The following is a 25,256-nucleotide window of genomic DNA, read 5'->3' as shown; positions in this document are numbered from 1 at the left end:
GGTGGCAAGGCTGCTGTTGGGCCGATTAGCTACTTGTAATATAGTATTTTGTCATTGTTAATTCAGATCACAGGTTTACGACAGGGTGGCTTTGAGAGACCATAATAATTCCCCTCCCGCTGTAGCAGGGCAGACCCACCCCACCCCCACTGTATTACTGTGGTGCAGGTCACCCTCGCTCCACAGCCCAGATTATGCAGCTGGGATTAAGTCTTATAAATTATAAGCATGTTTTTATGATTTCTATTTTTTCATTTTTTGCTTGTCTTGGCTGTAGGGGAGGAGCAGCATAACCATGTGACACACCATGGTGTGGCACATTTTAAAAAGCCAGCTGCTGTCCCATCCAGGGCACTTTCCAGCTCAAGCCAGCATGACACTGAAGTCCCAATATGGATGACGTAAATAGCAAATCAATATGAACACATACATGCATTTGTGTGTGTGAGATTATAGTTTATATTAATGTCCTGGGATGACCCATGATCTTCTGGTTTTTATTTAAATTAACTACACAATGTGATCCATTACTTGCAATAAAAAAACAGGATGTTTATTCTGTAACAGGGAATAGTGTCACTAGTAAATCTATAGTACATCTATAGTGTATACACACACGCACTCAGAAAAGTGGCTAAGCACCATTAGTGATGTGATTGACTCGGCGTCTGGTTGTGATCGATTCTAAAACCACTGACAGTTCAAGTGGAAAGACACTTGTAGTTGCACACACACAGAGAGATGCTAGTGGAATTTAAAAAACAAAAAACTAATTTTTATTTAAACAGTGATCAGGTCTCAGTACCAATGGGCCTGTTAAAATAAAACAAGAAAAGAAATAAACTACAAACCTCAGAGAACAAAGATAACAGTCTACACAAACTTTATTTTCTTAAAAATACATTACCATAAAATAAAAAGTAGCAATAAAAGATATATATGTGGGAGGGGGGGGGGGGCGACACACGTGTTGGAGAGTTTTGGTTCCCGTCTCTTGTGTTTTTAACAGCCTGGAAAGCTTGAGTTCAGGTGTGTTTGCACATGTGCGTGGTGTGGCTTTTCAGCTCGCATGTATGCATGTAGCAATGGGACAATGTATTAGGCGTGTGTATGCGTGTCAGGCATGAGTGAGTCACGCACACATCTGCAGCAGTGGGGGAGCGATGTATTAGGGGTGTGTGTGTGTGTGTGTGTGTGTGTCACACGTGTCAGCTATGTGCGTGTGTGTCTGCAGGGGGAAATTGGTACACCTGAGGAAAAGGAGGACACACAGCCTCCACACAGCAGTTATGCAGCAGTCACATGGGCACACAGAAAGAAAGAAAGAAAGAAAGAAAGAAAGAAAGAAAGAAAGAAAAAGAAAGACTAGCGCATGTGGGAGCAGGGAAAATAATCTGAAAACTAACATAGAGAAAGAGGACAAGAGGGTTGAGAGAGGTAGTGCGAAAGAGAGGCGAGAAGTGATGAGAGAGGTAGTACAGTGAGAGAGGTAGAGCGAGGCAGGGACAGCTACGTCTTTAGCACCTACGGGAAGAGTGCAACAGTACATCTACAAAGCAGAGACCCTCCATCCTTTCAGTGTGACACCAGGCTGAACTCGTTAAGGGCAGCGTGTGTTTGGGTGGGTGTGGTCAGGTATGTGTGAGTGTGTCTCAGGGCAGTGTGTGTGTGTGTTTGACATTTTTGGACAGTAACAGACATGTGTGTTCTTTTGTGTGTGTGTGTGTGTGTGTGTGTGTGTGTGTGTGTGTGTGTGTGTGTGTGTGTGTGTGTGTGTGTGTGTGTGTGTGTGTGTGTGTGTGTGTGTGTGTGTGTGTGTGTGTGTGTGTGTGTGTGTGTGCGCGCATGTCTGACATCCAGAGGGGAAACTCAGGAAGTGCAAGTGTATTTGCCTGCCTGCGTGTGTGTGTGGCATACTACTTGGCTTTGCTGCATGACTGCCCAGTGACCGAGTGGAATCAGAAGTTATGGCAGGCCCACAGATCGGCATTGATCTTGGCTGTGTGTGTGTGTGTGTGTGTGTGTGTATATGTGTGTGTGTGTGTTTGCGGGAGAGAGGCTAGCTGGGCAGGAATCCACTAACACAGCCCTCTCCCCTCCCCGTGCAATAAGAGGAAACAGCTGAGTTGCCTTTCACACACACACGCACAAACACACACACAAATTGATGGCAGGGCAGGATCATGCGCTTTACACCATTGCAGTGAACATGCCAGGGCAACATCCTGGAGAGGTAGATTCCCAGATACACAGCAGGTCAGGGGAGCTGAGAGCAAAGGTGATCCTCTCAGTGTGTGTGTGTGTGTGTGAGGGAGAGTGTGGGTGAGGACAGGTGACCCTCTGTGTGTGTGTGTGTGTGTGTGCATTTATGTTTGGTCACAGACGCAAATAACTTGACTTCCCCATTTACAGTAACAACACCACACGCACGGTATGCGCTAGTCTAAGACACACTGAAAGCTCTACTTCACCGGGCACTGAATGGGAACACTGAGCCAGATGCCCAGGGGCATAGCGCAGAGGTGCCACTGGTGGGGTGGACGCTCATCAGCTACAGTGTAATTCTGAGTTGCAAGGGGACACACAGGGAAGGGGCGGGAAAAGAGAGAGAGAGAGAGAGAGAGAGAGAGAGACAGAGACAGAGACAGAGACAGAGACAGAGACAGAGACAGAGGCTGTAAGCCTGGTACTCCCCAAGTTGAAAGAAAATCCCTCTTCCGCCCCACTAACTCCTTCCAGGTCCCCCTTTGTGAACTTAGCTTATGCAGAACACCACAATATACACATACGGTCCGTCACATTACAAGGGAGGAGCCCACCACCAGACAGCAGCTACATCTGCACCAGAGGCCCCCTGGGAGGCTACTTGACAGCAGGGGGCGCTACGACCAGCACCAGGCAGAGCCTTGCTAAAGACAGAGAAAGGGAAGGGAGTAACCAGTGCTATTGCTGAGCTGGAGAGGCCGGGGGAAAGGAACGCGGCACCCTTGTCCATGTGCCCTGAGCTAGTAAGCGTGTGTGCGTGTGTGTGTGAGGAGGGCATAAGGCCCAGAGAGAGAGAGAGAGAGAGAGAGAGAGAGGCTTCAATAGAGAGGACCCATCCACCAGCAAGGCAGTCAGTAGAGATAGGGGCCTGTCCACAGGGTTCAGTGTGAGCGTGAGAGGGGGAGAGGGGAACAGCTTTTGCCTTCTAAACAAGAGGCTCTAAAAAGGACGAGAAACGGCCTGTGTGCGTGTTCAGTTTTCAGCGACACGGGCCTGCGCAGGCGCTGGAGGTCCTACAGGGGCAGCAGGCATCCCATCATGCTGTGCAGACGGAGGTCCGGGGTCTGAGGGGAGAGACGAGATGTCAGGGACAAATAACTTCCTGAATGCATACTTACTCACACTCACACACACACACACACACACACACACACACACACACACACACACACACACACACACGAGACTACTCGCATTCACAAAACAAATGCAATATATGCCCAAAAGCCACATGTTACAACACACACATTCGTGTGGGCGTGTGTCCCTCCAAGATAAGACCACGATGGCCTATTTGGATGTGCGACAGTTTGACTCACAAAAATACACAATTAAGGAACATTTTGCAGGATAGAAACATGATTTAAATGCGATGGCTTACAGTTCTATTTGTGTAAAAGGCTACATCACCCATATGGCACAATATTTCTATAACCGCAAGATTCACGCTGGGTAACTACAAGGGGTTAGATTACAGGCATACAGTGAAGCATGATTTAGTCCAGCAGTATTCTATCTAAAATATAACATTTGTAAAGAAACAATCATGATATGTTGTAAAATACTGGCGTTTTGGGAGGTGCACTGAATGTTACTTTTGTCCTGCATGTCTGTTACCCTCGGCCTGATGATGAGGGGCAAATGCGATACTGCGGTTGTTCTGCTGTTGCTCAATTATACCTTAACGGTGTTATCCAGGTCTGTAACCGTGTTGAAGCATCTATTTGTATATCGCATTGGATTAAAAACTGTTACTTTTGTCCCGATCATCGCCTACCACCACAGACTGTATGCACTATATGATTTTGAACATACAATATAAAAAATGATTACCGAAACATTAAGTGATAAAATATGAATACTACAACACAATGAAAATAACTAAAGGAAATAAAGTAGGCCCAAAAATTCTTTAACATCATGTTTCCTGTATATGTTGGTCATTCTTAAACCTTCACAAGGTTTGTTTAATTGTATAATAGTAATGTATTATGTTCAAGTCCTGACTGTGCTCCTGGATTTAATTGGGGGTACAGATTCTACTTGAAAAAAATGTCCTGCCATCACAGCTGAAAAATAACATCCTTATGATGATGATGATGAGTGTGGCCTCTTACACATGCCGTTGGGGGCTCCTGGGTGTCGAGGGCCCATCATGGGGGGCATGCTGCCCGGGGGTGGTCCGCCAGGGGGCGGGCCAGGCATCATGCGACCTGGCATCGGCGGGCCTGGGCCTACCATTGGTCCTGCACAAAAGGAGACAGCAAAATGGGCCAATTATATACAAATGCTGCGTGAGAGCCTAGCAGGTGTTAAGGTTAGAATGATGGGTGGAGCAAAGGTTGATGGCTTAGCATGTCCATATATGGCAAAAGGCTTGAGAGAACAAGTCTCAGTGCTCCACTTCAGGAAGACACATGCATGAACACACACACACACACACACACACACACACACACGCATGAACACACACACACACACACACACACACACACACACACACACACACACACACACACGCACACACACTTCTGAATTAAACACAGGGTCCTGGGGACAGAGTGCTCATTCATTATAGAGCGTGTGTTAAAAAGCCACAGCAGAGCTGCACCCTGCCTAGGTCAAATCTGTACATGTCTTACAAGACTATATTTCCTCTTGCTAGGGTGAAACCCAGCCCAACAGCCACACCATGTTTTTAATAACACCTTGTTCACCCCATCCTCATTCGTACACGTACACGTGCACGTACACACACACAAAATACAAACATAGGTGTTTTCAGACAGGCTTTTCCTCCTGTACCTTGACGATGCTCACCTGTCTGGGCTGGGTGGTGTGGTCCCATCTGGTGGTGCATGGGCGGGAAGCCTGCTGGGCCCGCCGGATGGCCAGGTCCTCCAGGATTGCCTGGGTGGCCAGGGTGCAAGCCTGGCATGGGCCCGTGGGAAGTGGGTCCGTGGGTAGCCAGCGGAGCATGGGGGCCGTGTGGGGGAGGCCCACTGTGGTGGACTCCAGCGCCGGCAGTGGCGTTCTGGGCTGCGGCGGCAGCTGCGGCTGCCTGCTGCTCCATCTGCTGGCGGGCCTTCATCTCGGCGTACTTCAGCTGCTCCATGTGGAAGGCCTGCCGCTCCGTCAACAGCTGCTGCCGCTGAAGCTCCAGCTGAGAGACAGAGCGAGAGAGACGGGGGGGGGAATCGAGAGAGAAAAAGACGGGAGACGGAGAGAGTGAGAAACAGATCATAGGGGAGAAGAGAGAGAAAGACAAAGAGAGATGTCAGAGTTTCTGCCATTGCTGCCATGTTAACCAGCTGGTAAGTGAGGGACTGCATGATCACGTCTTAATGATACGATATCGGCATGATAACATCTTAACGAGGATACAAATAACTGCATGATCGCGTCTTAACGATGATACATAACTGCATGATAACGTCTTAACGAGGAAAACGATAACTGCATGATAACGTCTTCTCCCTGCCCTCTTAAGGCAGGTAGCCTGAAGCTCTATGCCATAGAGTCTATGGTAAAAGGACTCAAGGGGACTGAGAGCCCAAATCGGTCTGCTTTGGCACAGACAGGAGGGTTAGTTCTGTGCCAAGAAATGAAGGCTTGTGAAAAGATTCAAGTGAACACACAGGAAGACAAATAAACTCGTGCAGTGGCAAGACCACACCAGGCATTTCCTCAACAACTTTATCATGGCCCAGAGAATGCACTCAAGGTTAAAAAGAGGACATCACTCCCTAAGGATCGTACAGTCTCAACACGGGTGTGTGTGTGTGTGTGTTCGTAAGATAAGCAGATGGCTAAAGGAACAGTCTGGTTAAAAATCATAAAAAAAGCAGCAGCTCTGGGAAGTGAAGGAAGAACAGAAGGCAAAAATGGCAGAATATTATAACAACAAAAAATACTGCACAGGGTTATATAAAGCCTGATTCTTCATGCACTATTTACAGCTGGTAAACTGGGTTACTATCTACAGGGCTGGCACATATCTCCACTGCAGCCGCATAGGTTAGTAAGTGCATCACACACACACGCCAATGCAATACCTCCATCATTTTCTTAAGATGTGAATGTGTGAACGTGTATTTCCTTGTGAGATGAATGCCTGTGTTTGTGTGTGTGGTCTTAATGGGCAAAACATTGCTTCAAAACCCGTCTGATGTTTGACAATGTATTACTACTGGGCGATGACACAGCGGATGGAATCCTGTTACAGCAGCTCCTACAGTTTTTGAACTTTCGCAGTTTACCGTTTTTACAAACCGCTACATCGGCTATTTTCTCCAAGTTTTAGTTGAGTTAGTTTAAGGAACTGCGGAGACGTGGGCGCGGGATGAGAGCCAGTGAAGGCGAGGGAGAGGTGAGTGAGGCACAGGAGACTAAATCCCTGCCTTCCATCGATAGTCATGAGAAAATAGTTACGTGAGATTGCTGAAAAACAAAATGGATGAACTCATAGCATTGGTGAGCAGCAGTCAAGTGTGTGGATTCAGGGATGCAATTTGTTGTGCTTCACGGAGACATGGATGAACATACCGGACAGTTCAGTTGAGCTAGCCAGCTTTGCACTAGTGCGAGCAGACAGGGGGACAACATAGCTGTAAGACAGAAAGGTGGAGGTCTAGATGTCTTTGTTCCCTCTAAATGGTGGCCCTGGGCATGTAACGTTGAAGAAAAGGCTCTGTACTCCAGACATAGAGCTTCTGGCTGTGGGTCTAAGGCTATACTCTCTGCCTCGGGAGTTCTCACACGCCGTTGTAGTCTACACCACCCACTGTCAGTGATAGCTGTGTGCACCTCTGACGTCATCCACTCTACCGCCTCGGGATTACAGACACAGCACCCTAGTGCCTTCAGGAGAATCAACAGAGATACCAACCATATCTCCTTGTCCAAAACGCTTACTAACTTCAATCATACAGTGTGTTAAATGCAAAACAAGGGAGATTAAAATCCTGGACTTGATATACGCCAATTTGATAGAGGCCTTCCTGGAAGTGTACATCGACAATAAACTGAACTGGATGGAGTAGACAGTTTTTTCTTGGGAGGCTCAGGTCCTTCAACATCTGTAGCAGTCTACTGTCCGCGGAAGCGGAAGCCAACACAGGGGATTCTTAAAACCTTCTAACCTTGCTTTGAGCTACACCTTATCAAAGCTTTACATCCGTTTATATGGTAAATGGACTGCATGGAGCATTCAAAGCGCTTTACAAATGAATATCTTAGACATCTACCCATTCATACACTGTTGGCAGAGGCTCCAATCCAAGTTGCCAACCTGCGCATTGGGTCCTCGGAAACATAACCTCTCCCATCCCCTCTATGATGAGCTATGGCAGATTTGGAGCACCATTAGCCACAGGCTCATCTTCCCCACGTGCAAGACCGAGTGATTCAGGTGCTTACTTCGTGCCGACAGCAATCAGGTTAAAATATATAGATACTTTGGACACTTAAACCACTTTAAAGTTAACAATTTAAAAATCACTGAACGTTCTTCATCTGCCTTTCTGCTGCTGTTAACACCCAAATTTCCCCGCCAGGGGATCAATAAAATCTTCTCACTTGGAGCTAGACCTTAACAAAGCCTTGCATTCGTCTAGCATAATTCATACATGGTGTGAGGTAGGAGCAGACTCTCCTTTTGTGTGGATTAGCTTGGGTCACATGCCTGAACCTGTCTCGGCTTAAAAATACGCAAATTCGCGCCACACATCTCAGCCCCATATCTGTGTGTGTGTGTGTTGGAGGGCGGAGGGTCATCAGGGAAGAGGACTTTCAGTTATTTATTTAGACCTGCACCCTCGGTTTGTAAAAGATTGTAAGTGTTACTTCTCAGGAAAAGTTGTGTTGATGGAGTTTCTGGTGTTCGGCACTAGAGGATGGATACCCGACCCGAGCCCGTCGGAACCCGTCGGTTTAGAAATTAAAAGCGGGCTTGGGTCGGGCTCGGACACATCAGTGCGATAATGCATTGAACATTCCATATTTAAAATATCTTAATAAATAGTGAAGTCAACTGTCTGCTTCACATGATGCAGAAGTAGGTCCTACATTTTAGGATAACAGCCTTCTTCCAGTGGCGGGAATTTTTTTCTGACGGTGACAACGCGATAACAGGTTGCAAAATAGCATCACGGAGAAAGTTAATGAGAAACTGCCATCTGGAGAGTTTAAAATGATACTAAACAAAGGGAAATCTACTGGATGGATATATTTCTGCTTAGTAGTAGATTCTTTTTAGGCTGTAGGATATGTCCAATGTAAGAAGTGTGAATTTTTAATGAAATATGATTGATGCAATCGTCGTTCTCCACAACAACAACTCCATTTTACAACATGTTCTTGCAATGTGAATCATTTAATTTAAATGTGCGTATTGGCCTTCTTGTGCATGCTTGTGCGTTTAACAGCGCTTGTTTGTGTGGGCGAGCATGAGCGAGCATTTATCTGTTGATGTCCCCAGTTAAAGAAAGCCAGGCTAATCTTTAAAAAATGTACGTAAATGTGGCATTAGTATGAACAGTTGAGAAATTGATTCCGTCGGCACGGTTAGGAAAAAGATATTTGAATGGCTGTCGGACTCAGTCTGGGTTCGGTTACTACTCTGTCGGTCAAGGGCCAGGCTCGGACAGAAAAATTCGGCCCGATCCATGCTCTATTCGGCACCTCCTTTAGGTGTGTGTGTGTGTGTGTGGGGGGGGGGTTATATACACTCACAGCTTCTTTCTCGCGGTCCATGATGGTCTCCAGCTCCTCGAAGTGTCTGAGCTTGATCTCCAGCTTCTTCATCTGCGTCTCCACCAGCAGGGCCACCAGAGACTTGATCTTCCTCTCCTCCACGGCAGCCAGGTGCTACAGGACACACAGGGGTCAGGCAGGGTCATGTCACTGACTGGGACCAGTCTCTCGTCTGCACAGCAGTCAGCGTCTTAGATCTGTCACTTTGTCTAATACTAATATTTTTCCCAAAATAGTTTTCAGATGTTTAATTTGCAGTAATGTCTATCACGAACCAAGTGGAAGACTGGAAATGTAGTGTCATGAGAGAGAGAGAGAGACAGAGACAGAGATACAGACTAGAGTAGAAAGCACAGAGACCAGGCAGCTTTGAGAGGAGACTTGGAAATCAAGGAGAAGAGGAAAGACACAGAAACAGTGAGCGGAGAGAACAGTTGGAGGGTGGGGTAGAGTACAGTAGAGTAGAGTAGAGTGGAGTGGAGTGGGTGGCTGACCTTGGCCTTGGTGGCAGCAGAAGCGAGGGCGGCAGCAGCGGCTGTGGCGATGTTTCCTTCCCCGACGTCCAACTCCACCTTCTTCTTACGGGCTTCGTCCTGCTCCTCCTCTGCCTCCTTCCCCTCCTCTGGGGTCTCCATCGCCTCCTCCTTGTCTTTCTCTGAAAAGTCCCCAAGTCACACTCAATATGGTCACTCATATATAACGGTGCAGGCGTAAAAAGGTGAAAAGCTGGTTTAAGCCATGCAGGCAGTTTTTGATTGACACAGTTGCCCCATGCTCCTGCTGCTGATCAGACCCTTCCTCTTGCTATTACTCTTAGCAAGTAGTCTTTGGAGAGCTGAAAGCTCTGGTAAACACTAAAAGCAGACCAAGGTTCCACTCTCAGGTCATCACAGACCTTTCTAGAATCATCAGGAAACATCTAGAGTAATGGCTGAACAATTTTCCTAAAAGCCTAGAACAGACAGAGGCCTAAACAGTCGCCCATTGTGTGTCTGACAGAGAGAGCTGGGGGACTGATTGCAGTTAATCCCTGCTGGGCTCTCCTCCAAGAGCTGCACTGGCGGGCTGTACCTTTGCTCTTCTCCTCTCCTCCATCGCTGTCCTCCTCCTCTCGCTCGGCCGGCTCGGCCACTTCGCTCTTCACCTTGTCTCCCTCCACCGGACGCTCAGTCGTCTCGCTCGGCTTCTCAGACTCCTCCTTGGACTCCGCCTGGGACCATGTGACAAGAGAGAAACAAGTGAGACAAACCTTGGGTGGAGACAGCTGAGCACAGTAAAGACACTTTGATGTGTTGACCAGGTCTGATTTGTCTCCTGACAAAAAAAAATCAGGTTTAGGGGGTTTCATTCAAAGGGACTACGGTGGATTTTATGAGCAAAGCTGAACGTCATATAGTGCCTTTCCCACTGGGTTTCAGATGAGGAGTGGTCAATAGTAGTGACACGTCGCTTAACAATCAGTGGCAGTGCGCTCTCCCTCTCCTTAACTAAGATATAGCCAAGCAACCTGGAGGGAAAATAAAGATGTATAACCTAGACAGGAGGCCTTTGAACATTCAGGACAATTTACTCTGTGCTATTTTCCAAACCATCTGTCCTGGAACACTTCATGGCAGTGGAACATAAAAGAGGAATCATGGGGGCAGGTGGGTACCTTCACAGGTGACTTCACAGGTTAACTCCACATAGTGGGAGAGGTGACCTCAGAAACCACACAGAGGCACGGCAGAGTGAGACCCCTGAGCAGAATGTGACCTTTACAGTGACCTCTGGCACTCACCTTGTCGGGCTGCTGGGAGTCTGAAGAGTCTGTGTCCATTTTCTCTGACTCACTGACATCTGCAACACAAGGCGACAGAGATGCATTCAGAAAAAAAAAGGAAAAAAGCCCACTCAATGAGAAACATTGAACAGCACGTAGGGAGAGGAGAGTGGTGGAAACTAATGGAGTGGGGGTGTCTGTGTAGGCTAATGCTGTTTTCACTGTTTCACAAAAGTGCTGTGAGCATTAACCCGACACTAAAACACAGAACGGGCAGAAACACACCCGCGGGGCCAGTCTACTTAGCGGTCAGTCAATAGGCTTTCCCCAACTCGGCAGTCCTGACAGAGAGGCAGTCTGAACAAGCACTGGAGGACACCACGGGAGAACGGGCGTTGTGTGTGTGTGTGTGTGTGTAAGTAAGGCTGATCTACGAGGTGGGTCACAAGGACTGCCCTTGCGATGATAAACTAGAGGAGGAGAGGCTTGCCGGCAAGCGGTGGAGGGAAGTGACCCAGCACAAAGCGGACCCATATTTAATACGCCAGCTCCGCACAGATCAACGCTGGACATTCTGTTCTGAACACGGGCTAGGTGCAGATTTGTGCGTGCACTGCACGTGTGTGTGTGTGTGTGTGAATATGAATGTGTGTGTGTGTGTACAGAAGTTGGAGTCATATTTGGCTTCCAACAACTTATTTTCTGCAACAAACCTCAATGCATCTGTTAAAGTTAAAAGGTTGATAACTGTGTTTAACAGAAAACTAGACAGAAATTATCAAACTCGTTCCAGATTTTATGATGGAAGGATGTGTGAGGTTTCAGTGGTACCAAGACTGGGATACTGGTATTCCAAAGACATGCGTACACATACATGGTACTTTATACACTGTGGGAAACTCAATGAAGTAAATCTTTCCTTTACTCTGTACAGCTCTTAAACGGCTGCAACTGGGAGCCCTGTTTTGGGAATTATTGGCTTGAGTGTGTTTGAGAGTGTGTGTCTAAGTGAGACAGAATTTTGCTGAGACATGAGGCCATGCCATGTCAGCGTGCTGACAGCAAGGGGTGATGATGCCAGCTGTGTGTGATGTTCACAGGCATGGGGACTGAGCAGTGTTTGTGTGTGTGTGTGTGTGTGTGTGTGTGTGTGTGTGTGTGTGTGTGTGTGTGCGTGCGTGTGCAGCAGACTCTCCAAATGTCAAGGCTTGGCAGCTGACTACATTAACCTTTGAACCAGGGCAGTGAAAGTTCAGAGGTTTATGTGAGGCTCTGTGTGTGTATTTAAATTTGTATGTCTGTCAATATGCAGGGTGTGCATGTGTGTGTGCTTTTAGCCGCAGTGTTTGTGTGTACAAATGTTATGCATGTGCGTATTTGTTTTGAGCAAAAGCAAGCGAGTATGTTTTAGCTTTTTGTCTCCGTGTGTGTGTGTGTGTGTGTGTGTGTGTGTTGAGTGGCAGTGTGCGTCTACTCTGAGCCTGCAGTGTGGCACACTGAGCTCGCACTCGGCTGACCCACTTTTAGCCCCCCCCCATCCCCCCCCCCCCCCCTCACCCCATCTGCTGCTGCTTCACTAATCTGTGCGTTGCCACGGCAGCCAGCCACACACACACACACACACACACACGAACACACACACGCCTCTCAGCTGCCATTCTCCTAGCAGATCCTCCATGAACAATGAGCCACAGCATCCATGATGATGCTGGATGTGGACGCAGCTGCAACAATGCCGTTGCATACCGTCTGCACACCAGCACCGTCATATTCACATTAACATCATCTGTCAGTCAAGCTCCCCTCCATCAGTCAGACAAACAGCACCTCATCAACCCAGTGAGATGCTCAGAATGATGCAGTAGCATGGAGAGCAATGCTGCTTAAAAGAGGCTCGTCAGGAGAGGAGTTTTGGTATGAACAGCGGGTGCCAACAAAAACGACCTATCTGCAGAGCCCAGAGAGTCTATTTTCCACTTAATATATGCACTCTAAAATCAAATTAATACTAACAAAAAACAACCCAGGTTATTATAAGAAGAAAAGCTGTTCCCTCTTCAGGCACAGTTAAATGCACCAGCAGACAGGCTGAGGCGGCGACTGCAGCCTCCACCCCTGACTGCAGCTCTATCTTCAACTGGGGCTCAGATAATCACTGCACAGCTGCTGCCCTCTGCTGGACAACAGGGGCACTGCATATGTTGAATATTCGGAATGCTACTGCTTCATTTGAACTGGGTGAGGCGTTTGGAGTGATTTGTTTGTATGTATTTGATCTGGATGTTTCAGAGATGTTTGGCTTATTGTTATTTACATAAAGCAATTTGCATGGCTGTACATAGTTGAACTGCAATTCAAGTAGACTGTGTGTGTGCGCATGTGTGTGTTAAAACCACAACATTTGTGCATGTGTGTGTGTACCTGGCTTCTCTGGCTCCTCAGGGGCAGTACCAGCGATCCCACTGCTTTCCAGGCCGAAGGAGGGGTCCACCTTGCCTGTGTTACGGGCAGCCTCCTGCACCTTCTTCACGTGGGCCTCCACCAGCTCAGCAGGCACCTCCTCACGCACACGAGAAAACTCCTCTGCAGGGAGACATGGAGGAGAGACACATGGAGAGAACAAGAGAGAGGGATGGAGAGATAAAGAAGGGCAGAGGGAGAAAGGTAAGAAAAAGTGGAAGAGAGAAGAGAAACATACAAAGTTAAAGCCAAAGTGGTACTAAATTGTGTAACCTAGGGAGAAAATAAGAGAAAGGTCTGGGATATAGGCATATTTTATGTAGATATCAGCAAAAGAAAACTCAACTCGCACACTGCTACACCCCTGGTAAACACGCACTCTGACTCTCTCTCTCTTACCCAGGGCTGCTTTGGCTGCGGCAGCTGCCACGCGAGGGTCTACCACAGAGGCCAGGAAGGCGACGGTGCTCATGACAGGGTTTCCAGACTGGCTGAAGGGCACGGGCTGGTAGGCCAGGGGCCCCATTGTGGCCTCGGTACTCTCCAGGAATGGGTCCTCGATGGGCAGGCGCAGGAAGTGCAGGATGCACTCGTCTTGTGTGCGGCTGCCGATGTGCTCCGACACCTTGTTCCAGTCATCCTTGTACATCTCCAGAGCCTAAAAAAATAGCAGAAAAAGTTGTAAGAGAGATCACAGAGTACAAACTCAAGAGTGAAAATCTTCTTCCGTGTGGTAAAGATGTCTGCCATGCTGCACACGCGTGCGTCTGATATAGTCTTAAATATAGTTGTGTTACAGAACCATGAACACTCACCTCCAACAGGAGCAGGGTCTCCTGTTCAGTCCACTCCCTGCCAGCCGCCTTGCTTGGCTACATGGTGGGGGGGGGGGGGGGGGGGGGAATCAATCACAAATCAATTAAATCAAATCAGTCATTATTAAACCTCAGGGTAGAGGAAAAATGTGTGAGGTAGAGGCAGAGAAAACTATACACCTATGGGGAAGAAAAAAAAACACCTTTCCTGTAGATTAACACGTGGACACATCCTCTCAGACACATGATTAATCACTGGGAGGTTAGAGGTGTGTTCACTACTGCAGAACTAGTCTATGATGGAGACGCCCGTGCGTGCAAACTCAGGAGCTTTTGTGTAGACTGAACTGCTTATATGCAGTTTATATATAGTTACCAGATTTTCCAATGACATTTCTACAATGACATTTCTACAAGGGCTTAAACACAAAATCATGGCCTCTGACCTTGGTGTTCTTCTTGGAATACATGTCTGTCCGGAGGCCGAAATTCTGCAGGTCAATAGCCTTGTCTTTAGGCTTATCTGGGAAGTTCATCATCTGCTGGGCAGACGGCACCTACAAACAAACACACACACAGGATCTGTGATGTGGCTGCAAGGTTGCAGGAACAGAAAATTCAAGGACTGACAAGTTTCAAGGCCAAGTTTTCAATTAAACAAACTAACATTCAATGGAGCATGCAACTGCTAGTTACAAACACACACACAGAAAATATTTAAAATGTTCTGGGAAGGTAAGTGATCTAAAACTTTAAGAAAACACACAAACACTGAATACTTGGACTCTGATGAGTACACATTGCTGCATTTCCAGGACTCACCTGTTGGGGGCGGTGGTGCAGAGGCACCAGGCCTGAGGGGGTGTCAGCCAGTACGTTGAAGTGGGGGGTCGGGGGTGGGCCCATGGGCAGTGGCCGGCTGTCTGCGTCCACTTGGTAATTGATCAGTCCCCACTGCTCCAGGAAGGCATGGACCCTGAATCAACCAATAAGACACGAGAGTTGACACACCATGTTTATACTTAACTGATGCTCCAGACCAATCAGATATACAGATCACTCGTTCGGTTTGCATTAGCTAATGCTTTTAAGCAACCCCTCTGCATTTTGGCATGCTCACACACAACCATGTCTACAGGGCCGGACTAAGAACGCCACTACATCTAAAGAGAGCTATAACTCCTCTGTATATATCTGGCTGGGATCTGAATCCCTGGCCTAGGTTCAGTGGTGCAACACTGCATCAGACACCACAGCTCCATCCCACATGGTTTCCTGACCACAGCATTGAGACAAGGGCATGAGACACCACACATGCCTTTATCCTACTGGCAGAGGAGCCTACACACCTGTGAGCTCACAACATTAGGCAGAATAGAGCTCTCCTCTGATGAGGAGGGTTCTCTCACACACACACACACACACACACACACACACACACACACACACACACACACACACACACACACACACACACACACACACCTTAAGACTACTGATGTCTCTGAAGCAGAAGTTATGAATTGAAGTCATGCATGTTTCATTTGCACTGTAACATCACCACTTGGTATTTGTCTGGCTCTGGACAGATTCTTAGCGGTGGCAGGTTCTCCCAAGGATCCTCAGGAGCCTTTAGCTTCAAAAACTAAAGTCATGTAGTCTAGAGTGCTAGTCTCTGATGGCGTTCACACGACAATGGTTAAAATTTAGTTTTTGTGAAAGTGTTTCGGGTTTGAAAACGCATATTTTTGAAAACGGGTTCAAGACCTTAATTAAGCTTTGATAGTAATCATGTTGAGTTGTAGGCTATAACTTGCAGCCCAGGTTATTAAAAAAATATATATTTTAAAAATGGCCTAGCTAGTGACAGCTTTTTCAGTCAACTTCACGTCCGTATGGAAACAAATGTGCTCTCATAATTCTGTTCGTGAAACGCAGGAGAAAAATGTTGTTTCAAGACACTCTTATTGTGTGGAGGACCTTTCAGATAGTTGGAATAATTTGCAGTACATCTTTGTGAAAGAGTCGTGTAGCGCCAAATTGAACCACGAGTACTCTCAGACTACTGGCGAGGATATCAGGCAGGTTTACATTTTTTCTACAGTAGCCTTGGTAGCTAAACAAAGTTAGCTGGTGTCTTTTCCAAACATTACCGTTGTACAGCATGTGGAATAATAGACTGGGAAACCCCCTGCCAAAGACAGTGCTCCTCACCGCAGACAGATTTGCAATATGTATGCTGTGACCAGCACTTTACTGCCGGTGACTAAAAAGTTCTGTAGCCCATTTAAGAGAGAAATGTTTACCCCTCCTATCCTAAACACTACCTCCCTGTGGTTTCAGGCCCCATAACCTCAGACCACAGGGTTGACATGCCCATCCAATCATATAGCAGCACCAGAAAGAGGATGATCTCACCTCATGACCGCACACACGTCTCCTGTGAGGTTGCGACGGCAGGAGGTGGAGGTGAGGTACTCCTGCGGGTTCAGGCGGTAGGTGTCAATCATGAAGTTACGGTACGCCAGGTATCTGAAGGAAAAAGGCAGAACCACAATGGAGGTTAAACTCATGTCTTGTGACTGAGGGTGGACCTGAGGTAGGGAAGCTTCACACTAACAAAATGAACACGTTTTGCATCACAGATGTTCAAGTGTGTGAGTAGTGTGTGTGTATGTGTATGTGTGACCATGACTAAGGGGACTCACATCTCTGGAGTTTTGGATCTGTTTTTTCCATTGAAGAACTCTGGCAGAGCCCTGCGCTCAATCTCATGGATGCTGTGGAGATAAGGGATGGAACAGTTAGACCAAAACCACCGCTGCCCTGCACCACACCACAGGTCACAGATCATTTGATGTATCGTTCCCTTGTTATATCTAATACAATCTATGTATTATTCGGCATATCGTGTGAATTGTCACATGGAGCATTCATACTTACTCCCTTCTCAGGAACTGAATATAGACAGGGTAAGACTTCCTTCTGCATGGTTCGGCTACGAGACAGACAGGCACATACACAAACACACAGTCCCTCACCAGTTGTAGTCAAACCAGGCGGCGTAGCTGGGGATGATGATGTGGTGGGTCTGCTCGGTCACGTTGTCCTCGCCGGAGTCCACCAGGCGGTTCACCTCAGCCTTGCTCTGCTCATCATCATCCTGTGAGGAGAGGCGGGCTCTTTAGCTCATCAGGGAATCATCCTCCCACAAAAGCCCACAAAGTACCAACTCTTCCCATGCATCCTTGTTTCACCAACACAAGCCAACTAATGCTAAAAATCCTCGCCTCCACGAGGTATGTGGTCCATGCATTGTATGTATTGTGAAGGCTATGCTCATTTGTAAATACACTTAATGAGATCACCTGTGGAGAATTAGAAATGTGATCTGATGCTGCTTTTACCTTGCCACCAGAAACCACAGAACCATCCTCTTGCTCATCTGAAAGTTATTGACAAAAATGAAGAAGATTTTAAAAGATGCATTAATACGGTATTAATGCATTTACATCAGAGGCTTATTTTACAAATGATGCCAGAGGCAGAAAAATGAAATTACAGATCACTCCTCATAAATGCACACACACAGGCAAAGAGACAGACAGAGACAGACAGACAGAGACACAACCTACCCAAATCAGCCACAGTTCCTCCCTTCACAGGAGTATTTTCATTGTCCTTCTTCTGGTTGACTGCAAAGACCAATCCAGAGTAGTGCACAGGTGTGCAAGAGAGAGGAGGCCAGCAAAGGACAGGGCATAAATGGAACAAGCAATTATTTCACATGCATCACTATAGGCCCCTGCCAACCCTTCAGAAAGCATCAGTCCGTTGATAACTCTGAGAAACTAAATGCTTGTCTGAGTATTATAGGACAGCACCAAAGGGACGTTCTCAGCACAAAGGAAAAGCAGCTTCTTTTAGATGAACACTTCTAAAAGGGAAGACTATATAGTACACTGAAAACATGTATTTCTCAAGCCAACAAGCTGATGATTGGCTGTCTTGTTGGTGGATTTCTACAAATAAACAGAGGTCCTGAAATTACAGATCTTTTCTGAAGGGTGCTTTTGAATTTCCCCTACAAACATAGTATACTTGGCAGTTGACCAGTGACATTTTCAAGTATAAAACATAAACTATGGACCGTGAAATGCATACACACCTAATGTTTTTTTAGAGTCAGAGCTTGAGTTGCTAACCTATGAGCATAATGTCCCTGACCTGCAGGAGCCTGTTAAATTCAAACTAGTGCGGTCAAAATTAAGACGTTCATTTTTGTGAATAATTTGAAATATTTAACAGGCAAAAAAAAAAAAAGAGCTTTGTGGAATGCACTTAAACTTTCAACTAACCCAACGCTTTAACTATCGACCTGCTGATCTGTCATCTTCTCTGCATCTTCATCTCAATTCCCATTTCAAAATAAAAGTTCCTTCCCATTTTACGTTCTACACACATGACAAATATACAGTAAATTGTCATGGTTTTGTTGGAAATTTGTCGTTAACAGAAGACGCTATTACACAAAAGGATTTGAATATACATATACTTCCTTTGCGTTTTTCTACGTTAACGCTGTGATTTTACATTTAAATATTTGCTACAAGCTTCAGTCTTAAGAAAGAAAAACGCAATTAAATCACAGCAAATTGTGTGATTATTATTAAATTATTTACTTTTAATCGGTTGGCAGCACTAGTCACAACTAAAACTTAATCTTGACAATCTCAATGTGACAACAGAATTTTCCCTGTGGACCTCTGATTAGCAAAATCTCTGGCTACTGCTGTTGTCCACCACTAGCTGACTCTTTACATCACCACAGCGGCTGAGCTGGCATAGCCAGTTTGAACCAGCTGGGCAGGAGGCTGGAGTGAGTGCAGGGCTGACTGCTACTGACCGCTCTTGGGCAGTGAGATCTCCTCCATTCCAGGCACGGGGGACGGATCCTCCATGTCCTTGGTGAGGTCGTCGTCCTGCTCGTCATCATCGCGATGCCCACGGCGCTTCCAGTGCAGTCCTGGGTTCCTTTTAGTGGCAGACAGGCGCAATTCAGAGACGGACACCTTACAACCAGCCAAACTCAACACGGATGCATACATAAGAAATGTGTACAATAACAATCAAGCAACAATAACATGCTTTAATGTCAAGACTTCCACTCAAACTGCTCAACTGAGGCCCACATATAAACACCCCATCATTAGATACTGCAGTGATTTGTGTTGAGATGAACACCCCATCATTAGAACTGCTATGGTGTGTTTTGAGGTGTTAAGCTGTAGGGTGCTGACTCTCACCCCTTCTTTCCGCCTTTCTTGCGGGATTCGACAGGGGTGCTTGGTGGGGACGGGGAGCGCCTCCTCTTCTTGCCTCCGGCCATGGACTTGCGGTCCTTGCGATCAGGTGTACGGGAAGACTGATCAGAAGCGTGGGGGTGAAGGATGAGAGAAAGAGCGAGAGAATGAGAGGATGGAACGGCTCCTACGCTTGGCAGGGAGGCAAGGAGAGAGGGGAGGGCGGGCCAACGGGTGGAAGGATGAGGGAAGGAGAGGAGGATGCAAGGTGGCGGAAGAAAAGAGGAGCTTGAAAGGATGGGTGAAAAAAGATGACTGCAAAAACAACTACACCACAGCTTGACACTCTCTCTCTCTCTCACACACACACACACACACACACACACACACACACACACACACACTCTCTTAGATGCACGTTAGCTCACAACCATGCACAGACACAGCGTTAAGTCAAGCCCAAAAAGTGCGCCTTTCAGCAGATAGCACTGAATAGTTAGCTGACTGAGCAGTTCCCATTGAAAGGGTAGGAAAAAGAAAACACACACACAAACACACACCACTACACAGCTGCCTTATGTTCCTACCTCCTCCTCACGAGGGAAGATGCGCTGGCGGAAATGTACAGGCTTCTTGTTCTCATCCACCTCATAGTCTTCCTCGTTCATCCACTCGTTGAAGGCGTCCGTGTCCAGGACCCATTTGGCATGCACCTGGGTAGGTGCAGAGAAAGGAAGGGAAGGAGGGGGGAGAGAGAGAAGTTATGGGGGTGAAACAGAGCATCTGGGGAGAGGCAGCATCAACTGTGTCGGGAAAGATTTGAAGTTATCTTACTAAAACAGGAAAAGACAGTACAACCGTTTTCGGACAACACTTGATGCCCTGCTGTCCAGTTAGACAGCATTTTAGCTTCGAGTCTTGCAGTGATTAACACACTTCATCCTCACCTTCCAGGGCTTTTCAGAGCTTTGTGGGTCCTCCACGTCTGCTTCCACATCACTGGTAGACACCCAGGTGTCATAGCTGCGGCACACAAACCATAAGGATTCATTTCGGCATTCATCTCAAACACAGAGAGACAGGGGCATTTCCTAAATCTCAGTTCTTGCAGTCATACTTCATCAAAACATCCCATATACACCCCTACTCAATGAAGAGAAACAAGGAAGAGAAAAAAATAAACCTCTCCCAATTGTAGACAAATTAGCATGACGACAATGTATAAGTGCTGTAGATAACATACTTTTATGTTGATTTGATTCACATCTTCATACATAACAGAATCAAAGCGCATCTAAAAGGCATCCTTACATGTCAGGTTGAGCTATGCATGAGCAGGCCCTGTTTTCCGTTATGAAGAAAAGCATTTTCCTAAGCGTTTATCTCTTGTGTAGGGAATTTATTTGTGGGACCTAAAACGAACCACACCACCAAACACGTGCAGACTGTAGAGGCCCTTATCTGATGGATTACATTTTCTGTATGGATATAGCACTACAGACAATGAACATGACCAAACCTGAGGCAAAATCCCCATTCCCCAGCATAAGGTAAGGAAACCCCCAAACTACTGTTTACAAATCTCACCTGTCCGGGTAGAAGCCCCAATGTATGAGCACCTGCTTGTCCTTGCGCATTACAGGACGCAGCCACTCATCTGAAAGACATTTTACACACATGCATACAGGTTACATACTCCTATCTCCACTAGCCATGATACAAGAAATTGAATAAAGCACCTTAGAACTACAGAGCCAGACTTTGTGCAATGTCAGGAAAACATTCATTCAACATGTGGTCTGGATTCCATCTCCTTAGATGAAACCTCAATAAGATATTACAATGAGATGGGTACACAGCAGAAAGTCTTGAAAGGATGTTTCAGCCTGAACAGCATGTCCCTCAACGTCTTCAAGTTATGCGCTTGATCAGGTTATGCTTTTTTTTATGATTAACCAATTAACAGAAAGGTAACAAAGTGGCCAAACAATGGCACTGGTTTTCAATGAACACAAGGTTAACGCTAGCCTGTCACGTTAATGTAGAGCAGAGAAACCTAACAGTTGCACCGCTAGCTTTGTTGATTGTTTCATATATTCACATGAAAGGCCCACCTTCCTCTTGCTGTGATGGGGACGGGTGGATGATGTGGGTGGCTTTGGACTTCTCCTCAGTGATGGTTCCCTAAAAAAAAACAGAGCAAGTAAATAACAAAAACAGAAACAAATAAGAAGGTATTGGTGCAGGTCATTCAAATAATAAAATAATACATTTCACTATTGTTCCTCACCATAGCTGTCAACAAAATACACAGTGTCTCAACTGTAAACACACAATGTGTCAGCTTAAACAGCAGACTAAATGTTTAATGTTTAAACCTGAAGAGCCAACTACATTTTCTAAAAGAGCGCCCTGAAGCACAGGGATGTTCATAATGGCTTAGTAGTTGCTTAAACCTGATGTCTTTTAACGATGTCCTTCAGTTTGCTGGCTTGTTTTTGCTCCAGGTCAGACGAAAGATAGACAATTGGGCGGGTCAGGCAGTTATTCTGAAAGTAAAATGACATTTTATTGCCTGATATCCTTCTCTCTTGGTGCAGGGACATTTCGCTGCCCACGGTCCAGCAAGCAAAACCAATATTCAAATGTTAACACCAAGACCACAATGTGTGTTCATCAGTACCTGGACAAGGGTCTTCTCGACATTCATGAACAGCTCTACATTCCTGTCCATTCTGGAGGGGTTCTGGAGGTCAAACCTTCGCCTATAGTCGCGCACAGAGCAGCATGGTTAAAAGTAGAAAACTAATTTTAGGGCACACTTCAAATCAACACCTGCACGCCTCTTTCCCCCCAAATTCGCCCTGACTCACCAGCCCTGTTCGCTCTTGTATTTGTAGGCAGACCCCAGGATGTGACACAGGGCACCCCCTGCCTTGAATTCAAGGAAGATTTTTGCCTGAATGGGCAAAAGAAAAATTATGATTAGTGCATAAACAACAATCCCTTTGATTTATGTGAAGCGATACATCATATACACACACAAGCAGTTTGTATGTGTGCTGCAAGCTGTTGGCATTGCCATGTCAACTGATAAACGTGCATTGAGTACAAAGCTTACCATGTGTTACAGCAAGTTTTCAAAAAGTATTAAAAACGGTTTAAATGCTGAGAAAGAAGGGGGCTCACAGGCAGTTTGGTGAGGGCTGGGTTGTTCACTCTTCGGCCAAAGGCATCCTCCTGGAACTGCAACAGCTGTATGACCAGCCCAGCCAGGGACTTGCTAGAAGGGTTGTCAGTCTGGACATACTACACACCAGAGTTGAGAGGACATAGGAAAAAACATCATAACTGGTGAATAACTGAAAAACACAGGTTGCTAACCTATAGCGTCTAGCCTAATTGTCAAACGTAATGAATCACTTGTTAAAAGAATTCTACACCAATGATGGGTCAGTACATTACGAGGTTAGCATCTTAAAGTAACAGAGGCGTTGGGGAAGGTTCTCCCATGCTTACACCATCGTTAGAAAAGCACTTTAACAAATGTATGGGGACTGGTCTTCTAACGTGGATGGACAGACATGATACTAGTTGCCTTTGTTTGAACGTCTTCATATATACGGATACAGCCATAACTACCTGTCACCAGACATCACGTCCAATGGACAATCGTAAACCAAACTTTTATCTCTTCGATGAATGAAAGCACAGAGTGACTGAGCTGGTACTAATGACGCAAACCAGAGCTAGCGTTCTACAATAGTTCCTATTATTCAGTCCCATGATCTGCAAGACGTTAACTAGAGGCATGCTAACGTTACAGGGTCATGTCTACAACTAAACATTTTTCAAACATTATTTGGTTTATCTGGTCGTATAACCGTCACGCAAATAGTATCCGTTTGAATTCTGTGGATTTAATAACGCTAACCAATTTAGCTCCATAACGATGCAGGAGGACAATATGAAAGGGACTTGTCTCCACAATCTAACGTTATTCTTTAGCTTGCTACCCGGTGCTAGCTCACTGGCTAAGACAGCTAGCAATACATGCTTCTCATTCTCTCAACCATATTTAGGTTATCTTCTAAACAATTATTAGCTATGTGAAGGAAGAAACTGCACCACAGTAAACGCCAAACCGTTATAGTATAAGTGAGCGAGTAGGCTTTCAGTCGAACACCGATTTCCCCTTTCTTTCTGCGACCCGCCAGAACGCTGCACAACCGTTAGCTGAAGATTGCGAGCTAGCCTGCTAGCTAAGCAAGTAACGTTATCAAAACATTAGCTTGCAAGCTAGCTGATAAATATTACCAGATAGCTTGTCTGGCATATACTTTGGCAATTAGCAAGAGTAACCTACCAGGCTTCCAATGCTTCATGTTAATGACTGTGCAAAAGCAAACCACTTCGCTTAAGCACAAAACTTTCACAACAAAGTTGCTAACATTATCTGAACACAAATTTCTATTGTGTGATGGTAGCAGGCGCGGGGCCTTTCGATCAATGGAGGTTAAGCAAGCTAGCTAGCACCATATGATGGCCAACCTTTTTGTAGTGCTTCCCGATCCACTGGCGCACACTCTCCAATTGATTAATAGTTTCTGAATTCTCCCAATATTTTGAAGAAGGCCCTCCATCTTTCTTTCTCCCGACCGAGGTTCCTGGGCCACTTTGACCAGTTGCTGGTCCTCCTGAACCAGTTCCTCCCGCTGCAGTCGCCACTGTCGCCATTGTTTCTTGTTTGGTGCCACTCTAGTCCACCACGACACACACCACACAAGTTTAAAAATGAAACTGCGCAGCCGCGGATTTGGGTAAAGCGGACTGAGCTCAGAGACAATCTCGCGATATGTTGTACAAGAACGTGATCTATAGCCTACAGGCAAAATAACTTCTTATGTTTATGCTTAGGCTGTGTACCGGAGTTTGACTCAATTCCCTAACGGTATAGTGCCCCCCCCCCCCCCCACCCCCTCCCCTTTTAAGAACATGCAACTTAGGTCTGCATTCACATTACGTCTGGAGGGACAGGAGCAGTGGGACATGGGTATGTGTTCCCACCCCACATATGCCTCTTTTGATATACTGTCCCGTCACAGAGGATTTGAGATGCGTCTGGCTCACTCCCTGCCTGATTTGTACGTTTTCGTTCTCTATACACAACATCAACAATCGACCAGAACCTTGTGCTTAACATCCAGAGGCCCAAGCAGAAAATCATGAACTTCCCTCTTTTTATTGGTGTTTTTTGGGTAATCAATACAATTATACAATTACACATCACAAATCTAAGTATTATACCCCTACCCACAATAAGATCCACCCACCCACCCCCATCCAGCTTACCCCATGCAGCAGAAGTACATACATTAAGAGATAATTTAGAATATACTGTATATATACATATATAGAGAGAGAAAAAGTTTGGGATTATTACAATACATACATACCACAATGCTGCAAGACAAAACAAAGAAAAGAAAGAAAGAAAGAAAGAAAGAAAGAGAGAAAAAAAAAGGGGGGGGGGGGGGTGTTGCCATCTAATCTGTCTCTTGTAGTGGGCTTTGTATGCTCTCATAGTATGACAAGAAAGGGGTCCAGGTTCTCTCAAACCTCTGTATGGAACCTTTCAGAGTATATCTGATTTTTTCCAGTTTCAGGAGAGACATGGTGTCTCTAATCCATCTACTGAATGTGGGTGGTGTTTTTTCTTTCCATAACAGTAGTATCAGACGTCTGGCAAGCAGAGAGGTGAAAGCTATGACAACATAGGCCCTGCCCTTGAGAGAACGTGTTTCATCGGTAAAGCCAAAAATGGCACATATTGGGTTTGGAGGGATGACCACAGCAAACATTGTTGAATAAGCATGAAAGATGTCTGCCCAATATGTT

General features: G+C 46.1%; 1 protein-coding gene across 1 annotated transcript; it reads right to left on the bottom strand.

The window, feature by feature from the left end:
• Positions 1-753: 753 nt before the first annotated feature.
• On the bottom strand, positions 754-24,130 carry smarcc1a (SWI/SNF related BAF chromatin remodeling complex subunit C1a). The gene is made up of 28 exons (XM_080858360.1): positions 23,910-24,130; positions 22,548-22,667; positions 22,232-22,317; positions 22,042-22,123; positions 21,815-21,907; positions 21,473-21,542; positions 20,946-21,015; positions 20,306-20,381; positions 19,946-20,071; positions 19,362-19,480; positions 18,962-19,089; positions 17,691-17,750; positions 17,463-17,500; positions 17,097-17,218; positions 16,764-16,835; positions 16,474-16,587; positions 14,878-15,031; positions 14,502-14,612; positions 14,056-14,112; positions 13,640-13,898; positions 13,202-13,363; positions 10,799-10,857; positions 10,090-10,228; positions 9,513-9,673; positions 8,998-9,132; positions 5,086-5,428; positions 4,383-4,511; positions 754-3,329 (listed from the first exon to the last, which is right to left on the bottom strand). The coding sequence occupies exons 1-28, from the start codon at positions 24,093-24,095 to the stop codon at positions 3,238-3,240; spliced, it is 3,363 nt and encodes a 1,120-aa protein (XP_080714486.1). The 5' UTR covers positions 24,096-24,130; the 3' UTR covers positions 754-3,237.
• Positions 24,131-25,256: the final 1,126 nt, after the last annotated feature.

The sequence above is a fragment of the Sprattus sprattus genome (genome assembly GCF_963457725.1).
Source record: "Sprattus sprattus genome assembly, chromosome: 19".
NCBI lineage: Eukaryota > Metazoa > Chordata > Actinopteri > Clupeiformes > Clupeidae > Sprattus > Sprattus sprattus.
The sequence above is the reverse complement of the archived record's forward strand: the minus strand, read 5'-3'. Positions and strand labels throughout refer to the sequence as shown.

Coding starts and splice junctions, on each gene's coding strand:
- smarcc1a (XM_080858360.1), bottom strand. CDS start 24,095: ATGGCGACAGTGGCGACTGCAGCGGGAGGAACTGGTTCAGGAGGACCA. Junction 20,072..20,305: donor GCTCTGAAAAGCCCTGGAAG/GTGAGGATGAAG, acceptor GCACCTACCCAG/GTGCATGCCAAATGGGTCCT. Junction 4,512..5,085: donor ACACCACCCAGCCCAGACAG/GTGAGCATCGTC, acceptor CCTTTTGTGCAG/GACCAATGGTAGGCCCAGGC.